General features: G+C 37.9%; 1 protein-coding gene across 1 annotated transcript; it reads left to right on the forward strand.

The window, feature by feature from the left end:
- Nucleotides 1-4123: 4123 nt before the first annotated feature.
- Nucleotides 4124-7421, forward strand: LOC135741260 (BEN domain-containing protein 5-like). The gene is made up of 7 exons (XM_065259908.2): nucleotides 4124-4430; nucleotides 4533-4666; nucleotides 5048-5328; nucleotides 5582-5706; nucleotides 5792-5853; nucleotides 6690-6897; nucleotides 7229-7421. The coding sequence occupies exons 1-7, from the start codon at nucleotides 4268-4270 to the stop codon at nucleotides 7357-7359; spliced, it is 1104 nt and encodes a 367-aa protein (XP_065115980.1). The 5' UTR covers nucleotides 4124-4267; the 3' UTR covers nucleotides 7360-7421.
- The last annotated feature ends 616 nt before the right edge of the window (nucleotides 7422-8037 follow it).

The raw sequence follows: 8037 nt of genomic DNA on the forward strand, positions 1-8037 counted from the left end.
CTGATAAGTTTGAATGAAATTGATTCTTAATAGTACCCAGATACGATTTGGGTCCCTCCTGGCAGGATTTCCTCAACCATGTCATCATCTGTCAGACATTTGTAAAACGTGTTAAGAAACACCCTGCTGAAAAATCCAGCATAAACCAGCATGAATTTCATGCTGGTCCAGGCTGGTTTTTACTGGTTTGTGCTGGTCAGCGCTGGTATAGTGCTGGTCAGCATTGGTATAGTGCTGGTATAGCTGGGTGGCCAGCATAGTCATGGTGTTCTCAAGCAAAACGGAGCTGGTGTAGCTGGTTCACCAGTATGATTTTGCTGGATTGAGCTTAAGGGGAACAAGCTTTATTTTTGCTTGTGTATGTCTGTATGTAACACATTAATATAAGATTAAAACATAATATATTGGATTATATTTAATTATAAGTGTGTTATTTTTTTCCGCTCCGTCTTTTTGAAATAACAAAGCTCAAAAACCTTTGAATAACAAACAATACAAAAATAACACTGGTAAAACATGAAGCTGACTTTTTTCTAAATAATATACATCAGTAATATATTATTACAATTTTTATCTTGAATTTCTCATTAACATACCATTCACAGTTGTCAATTATGTACTTACTGTGCAATACAACCAGTTTCCGTTTTACTGCACATACATACATCATACAATATTTTACACATAAATATGTCATAATGTTTCAAAAAACCTGTACACAAATCATTAGCTTGTGCAAAACAAAAACAATTAAAGATTCAAAATCAAAGAAAAATGCTAAATAAAAGACTAGTCCCTTTCATACACATTTGGGAACTCACATATGAAAGTATGATCAGTGGTGTGCAAAATCAAGCATTTCTGCTCTAAGCTGTCCACTGAAATCAGACATACTGGTGCAAAATCATTTCCTGCTTGTTTGATATGTGGAACAAAAGCTATGCCCTGTGAAAGTGGGAAAGATGGCTGTGAATGAATCTTTCTGAAAATCAAAGCGATTTCTCTGTTGCCATTAGAGGTAAATGAAATAATGTGGAGGATTTCTCCATTACATCCATCATTTAATTTACCATAGCAATCTTTCCTTCTTTTACTTAGGCTGTAGCTACTGCTACAGTAGACCCTTATGCACCATTCTTCTGTGTACAACAACTTCATCGGGTACATGCCTCTCGGCAGAAAGAAATGCAACTCTTATTGGATCAGTTACATCCTGCACCCTGCCACCATCCAGAACAGTTGTGTCTTGCCATGTTGAGAATTTTTTCACTTTGGGGTGTTCTGTCAGTTCTAAACAGAACTTCTGAACATGCTCACTGATGGTATAGTTTGCTGTAAAGTGTGGTATAGCACTGTGTGATAGAAATCTGTTAACAATCTGTAGAGCTACACATTTGGTTCCGTGGACTAGTTTTAACAGCTCACCATTTGCATTTTCAAATACAAATGCCGAGTGTGCCCACAATGGACCCCACAATTTTACAGACTTAGCAAGATGTGTAAGGAGATGCACATTAAATGTCATTGATGCTTCCCCATAGAGCAACTGAAATCGTACCACAAATTCTAAAAGCATCTCATCTGCTAGGTTGACATCTTGAAAGGAGACCTGCTCTTTAAGAAGAAGAAATACAGCAGACACCAAAAGGCTAAGGTGCTTTATGTAGCATGTTTGGAGCAGTCCGTTTAAGACAGGGAGGCTGTAGAACAGAAGCCATGCTCGCCATTCTGAGGCTTTCCAAAACTTCAGATCTGTTAGGGGCCTGGGTAGTCGTGTAATGAGATGTGGTGGTTTTATGTTCCTTAATCTGTTTTCTATGACTCTCATAATGTTGGGGCTTCCAATGTAGTATGGTTGGTCACTATTATTCAAAAGAAGCTCTGTGAGCTGTCTAATGACACCAAGTAAGACTGCATGCATGTAGTCTGGAACAAAGCCCCAAACTATATCAAAGTATGGCATGTTTATAAGAGGAGAGGGACCCTTTACTCCTCTTACACTACTGTTGTTAGCTAATGCAAGCTCCATATCAGACAACATTCCTTCAGCATCTCTGTCTGCATATTCAGTTGTTGTTATTGTATACTTCACCTGGCGGTCTACTAGGGTACCAGGATGCAGACAAAATCCACAACCAAAGTATCCATTAAATTGTGTGGTGTTCTGTATGGCTGGTCTGGCTTTTGAATCTACACAACAACATAGCCCCACAATTTTACTAGTTATGCATTCTCTGTTTTTTCTCCATGTCACACCTTTGTACACAAGATCTTTGGCCTGATTAACAAATGGTTTAAGAAAAATGTGCATAACTGGTTCCCGTGCACCAAACCAAAGCCCTGCCAACATCACATTCTGGAATCGAATTTTGGGAGGCAGCTCGTTCAAGTGGAGTTGTATAGGCCATATTGAAAATTTGGAGGATTTGTACAGGGGTGAGCCATCAGAATTGAAATTAAATGAGAAATTGTTTGGATCTGACAGAAGTTCACCAGCTTTTGAAAGTTGTGCATACATGTCACCATCATATATGTCAGAGATAATGTGTTCATTTTTTGACCTTTCATATCTGTAGGCAATGTTGTTTGAAATTTCAGGATTTTGTAGTAGTGCCTGGATTTGAGGTGCAATTGGTACATTGATGAAAAAACTACCGCTGTTCAGGGTACTGATTTCCAAGGGATCACTACACTGGAGGCACTGTGTAATATTTTTTTCTTCAATATTTTGTTGAGTACCAATGTATGATCTACATGACTTACAATAAAAGTGAAATTCAAGCATTTCTGAATTATTTTTAAATGCTTTGTTGAACAGATATTTAGATACAGGTACCACCTCTTTGCCAAAAAGTGTATTTATAAGTTTTAACAAATGGTGTAGTTGAGTCCCAGATATGTTATGTCTAGCCGCATATGTCATTATCATCAAAACTGCCTCTGCTTTTGTGGTAGTACCTACAGATGTAAGTATGGAGTCCATTTCTGGGTCAGGGTCATCAGGGACAGTCTGTCGAAATGCCTCAGTGTCAACTTCACTTTCTGTGTCACTTGCAAAAGTGGAAACGCTATCGTAGTTGTCATCAGAGTCATCTGTTTCATGATCTAATGTTAAAGTAGTCTAAAAAAAACATTATTAAAACAACATTCAAAACATGTTGTTGTGATAGTCTGATGTTGCATTACATAATTGTCTGGTGATAGACTGTAAACTCACCACATCTGCAATACTGGAACCTTGAATGTTGTAGTGATGCACAGTGTAATCATCATAAATGGGTACGGTCTGTAATAGCATGTTAACATGTATTACAGAACCATTTGAAAATGTACAGATAACTTCATAATGATCCTCTTAAAGGAAACAGCATAAATGTTAATAAGCTTACTTCTGTTTTTGAGTATAGCCAAAAAATATAAACAATATAGTTAAACAACCAACTGAGCAAATCATAATATACGTACAATGTAAAATCTTAAATGTAATTACATACAGTAGAGCATCCACCGCTTGTTCTGCGTTTTGGAAGGGGTACTTCATCTGTGCTTTCTGGCTCGAGATACAATTTATATTTTTTGGGGGCCATGATTCTAAAAAAAATTGTATTATAGTTAGGCTATATGAGGCGATAGTTAAAATGAATTATCCGATGATGGTTTAGTAAAGCTTATGGGTTCTATCCCAGCATAGATAAAAAAAAGTTTTTTTTTTTAGTAGTAAAATTATGTCAAACTGAATTGATAATCTCTTTGTAAAAAATATGTAAAGATTACTCAATTAAAATACTTTAGTATGATTCAATTAAATTAATGGAATTTTACACACAAATATACATATATACATATATATACATATATACATATATATATATATATATATATATTCTCCAGTGTAATCCAACAGGAGTTTGGAGTCAAACAATGTTAAAATGCCTTTGTCTTAATTAAGATGTAGTTCAGTTTTATTTTTCAGTAAAACGGTAATGTGAAGACATATTACCATAGACAGTAGGATATACCCAGCATCGGCGTTGCTATGCAACCTTTAGAGCAACTATGTTCACGAAGAGTAAATGTAGTTCCAGCACTTTCCCAAAATAAATCTCGCAATGTTTTCGACTACATTATATCCCTTACAGTGTTTATCGAAATTAGTACAAGTGCACGTGTTCCAAATTATCTTGTTTTCGCCACCGTAATTACGATTTTGATTTGGGGTAAATAAAAAGTTTCAGCTTCTACACGACGAATCTGCCGATCGCTGCGAATGAGAATGTTTGCATACGTGAGGTACCTGGATGACGGCTGCACGGCAGTTGTTTCAACATGCGAAATTAAGGACTTTAACTTTAACAAGTTTGACCAAACACAGATTTATTGGGTACGATGGAAGCAAGACTTCTTCAGGGCACAAATACTGATGCTAAAAGGTATGTCAGCAGTAGCTGTTTTATAGTAACTCGTTCACTGCACAATGTAAACAAATGAGTGCTATATAGTTTTGCTTCCTATTTTGTTTCTATAATTTTTAGAGAATAAAGAAGACATAGAGGAGGAGTTGTCTAAGGGCAAACGACTCCGGGTAGCACCTCTTAAAACATGGTCGTCTCCACCACATACTACGTCTTCCTCGCTAAAAGAGAAAGCGGAAGCCAAGACCAAAAATGTATGTTGTAAAGGTTATATTGTGTAACGTTAGTTGTGCGCGTGTGTATATATTGTCCAGTAAATATTTTAAACAAACCTATGTGTATATATGTAGTAATTTCTGTATATTATAATACAATATTAGTGTGATACATTTATTTATTGGACAGTGACAATAAACGATAAACACAGTCTAATATTTAAATGATAATATATTAATATTAAATATATATTAAAACTAAATATATCAGTAGTATGTATGTATGGAGAAATGTTTTCTATTAAAACTTCTCCCGTCTATTTAGAAACGCATGAACTGCTCTGTCTGGTTTTATTAATGATACAATGCTCAAAAAGTATGCTGAATTGATTGTGCTGTTCTCTGTTTCTTATAAAACAGACAAACCAGAAAACTGCCTCAGATGAAGGGAAAAAACAATCGCTTCTCAATATATTACATGAGCGCAAAGCCCAAAAACGACAGGCTCCACTCTGTCCAACAGCACAAACTAAAAAGATTAATGAGCAGACCCCATCATCACATCTGGCAACAGATGAAGAAGATGCCGTTGGTGCAGATGTTGTTCCCCGCAAATTATTCGAAGAGTCACAAAAGCAACTCCAGTTTTACCAGGAAAAGCTGAAGGATGTTACTCTCCAACTTGAGAAAACCCAAACAAAGTAAGCGATTAGGCCAACAAATGTTATGTTGATAAGGTAATTAGTTGTACGTTGCAATTTACATGCATCCAGTGATCAGAACTTCATAAGTGCTTAATCATGAAATACTCCAACGGTTCCTTTATCAACAAGATAATGGTTAGGGAGATTATTGGTGTGAGTGTAGGTGTTTTGCAAAACCTGTAAACTGCATGCTTGTATTAGACTCAATTTAACTACGGACACTGTCAAAATTATTTATTTTTCTCTGTAGGCTGAAGGAGATTGAAAAGGCAGAAATAACAGCCTTGAGAAAATTAAACATTGAACTCCAGAATAAACTACTGACCTTGTCCTCTTCACCCCCTGTATGCAGCGAAATCAAAGAGACCTCTTTAGGTAAAACATGCATTTTTACACTGAACTAATGAACTTTGGTTTAAAAAAATTTTTTTTATTTCTAATAAATACATGTCATCTACAGTGGAGCAGTCTGGTTCTAGCAGTCAACAGTCTGAAGCAATAATAAATGTGGTTGGAGATGAGGTAATGTTCCTTTTATAACTATTTTATTCAATATGAAAAGGTGAATTTCCAACAGTAGGCCTGGTAAATAGGGATGCATAACGATTTTCACGATAAAAAATGGCTATGACCGCTTCACCCAATGGTTCTATTTATCACTGCACCCTTAGCAACCACACACATCAGTTTGAGAAGTTTTTTGTTTTATTTGAGCTTTTAACATATTGCATTACACATTGGAACCTTGTTGTTCAGGGTCAGGGACAATTTTTTTTCCAGTGAAAGAAATGCTTTTATTAATTTAACTTCATGAAAGTTGCACTAATGCATTATTTTACTTTAATATTGTTTGGTTATATATATATATATATATATGTATATGTATATGTATGTTTTTTCTTAAAATTATAAATGCATGTGTGCATATTTATACATTAAACATTCTTAAATGTATACATGCATGTGTGTGCATTTATCTATACAAAGTTGTTACACACAGTTCACACACACACACACACACATATATATGGTGTAAACAAAAACGTTTTTTCTGCTATAGATTATTCGTTATGCATCTCTACTGGTAAAACAGTTTAGTGACATGTAGTCTCATGATTGGTCAGTTTCTAAGGTGTTACTAGGCCGCTAGCTAATAGTTGATTGATGGTAATGGAAAATTAAGTAATTGTTTTCAAACTAACAGATAATCTAAATAGAAAAAAATGCTTGAAATGATTAAAATGCACCTGAATATATCAAGATGTGCTGCCAACTTTTATTGCCTTCTATGAACACGTGTATAGGTTAATGCTGTGTCCAGATTAACTTTTTCTTTACTTATTTTTTGGTGTTCTCAGATTGTCTTGGGTGGGACTATACATTTAAGAAAGGAAGTCTGGGAGAAAATAAGCAGCAGCACCAGGGACTCTTTATTCATTAAAGAACTGGCAGTGGCAGTCTGGGGAACCAAAACCCTTGGGGAGCGCAGCCTTACAGGCAAGGAGTGTCCCACCACAAAATCCAGTCGACAGCCGCTGACTCCAAAAAAAGTGAAAATAGTAAAAGGTATGTCACTGTAGCTAGGAAATACTATACACAATATTGTCAGTCAGCATGAAATATTGTGGACAGTAGTGATGGCATGTACATCTTTCAAAGGTTTTAATTTCACTTAAGTCATATGTGGTTTGCAAAAATTGCGTGTGAACAGAGGCACTTTTCTAGTCAGCATAATATCTAATTTCTCTTTGTCTATTCAAACCACATCACCCAGAACTGTCACAATACAGAAGTATAAATGGTTAGGTTTGGTCTTTTGTTAATTTAAAAATAAATAAGCTGCTATTTTGGACACTGTGATAAGTATGTGATGGTTATATTTGTTTTTGTTTTTCAGCCACCTTTCGTGAATGGCTAGAGAATAAAAAAATTCCAAAGGAAGAATTGGAAGCCAGGGCGTCAAAGTCTGGCCGTTACATAACCGAAAAAATTATGGACATTAACAAACAAAAAAAGAAAGCCATGTGAAGAGGGGAATATTAAGAATGTATTTCTTTATTAAAATGTGAATTACAATTATGTAAAAAAAATTGTCTTTGTCTTATTTTACTATGAATATGCATTAAGGAATGTGATATATAACCACGCAAGGCTGGTCGGCCAGCACACCAACCACGCAAGGCTGGTCGGCCAGCACACCAGCAACCCAGGCTGGTCGGCCAGCACACCAACCACGCAAGGCTGGTCGGCCAGCACACCAACCACGCAAGGCTGGTCGGCCAGCACACCAGCAGCCCAGGCTGGTCGGCCAGCACACCAGCAGCCCAGGCTGGTCGGCCAGCACACCAGCAGCCCAGGCTGGTCGGCCAGCACACCAGCAGCCCAGGCTGGTCGGCCAGCACACCAGCAGCCCAGGCTGGTCGGCCAGCACACCAGCAGCCCAGGCTGGTCGGCCAGCACACCAGCAGCCCAGGCTGGTCGGCCAGCACACCAGCAGCCCAGGCTGGTCGGCCAGCACACCAGCAGCCCAGGCTGGTCGGCCAGCACACCAGCAGCCCAGGCTGGTCGGCCAGCACACCAGCAGCCCAGGCTGGTCGGCCAGCACACCAGCAGCCCAGGCTGGTCGGCCAGCACACCAGCAGCCCAGGCTGGTCGGCCAGCACACCAGCAGCCCAGGCTGGTCGGCCAGCACACCAGCAGCCCAGG

The sequence above is a fragment of the Paramisgurnus dabryanus genome, chromosome 24 (genome assembly GCF_030506205.2).
Source record: "Paramisgurnus dabryanus chromosome 24, PD_genome_1.1, whole genome shotgun sequence".
NCBI classification, from domain to species: Eukaryota; Metazoa; Chordata; class Actinopteri; order Cypriniformes; family Cobitidae; genus Paramisgurnus; species Paramisgurnus dabryanus.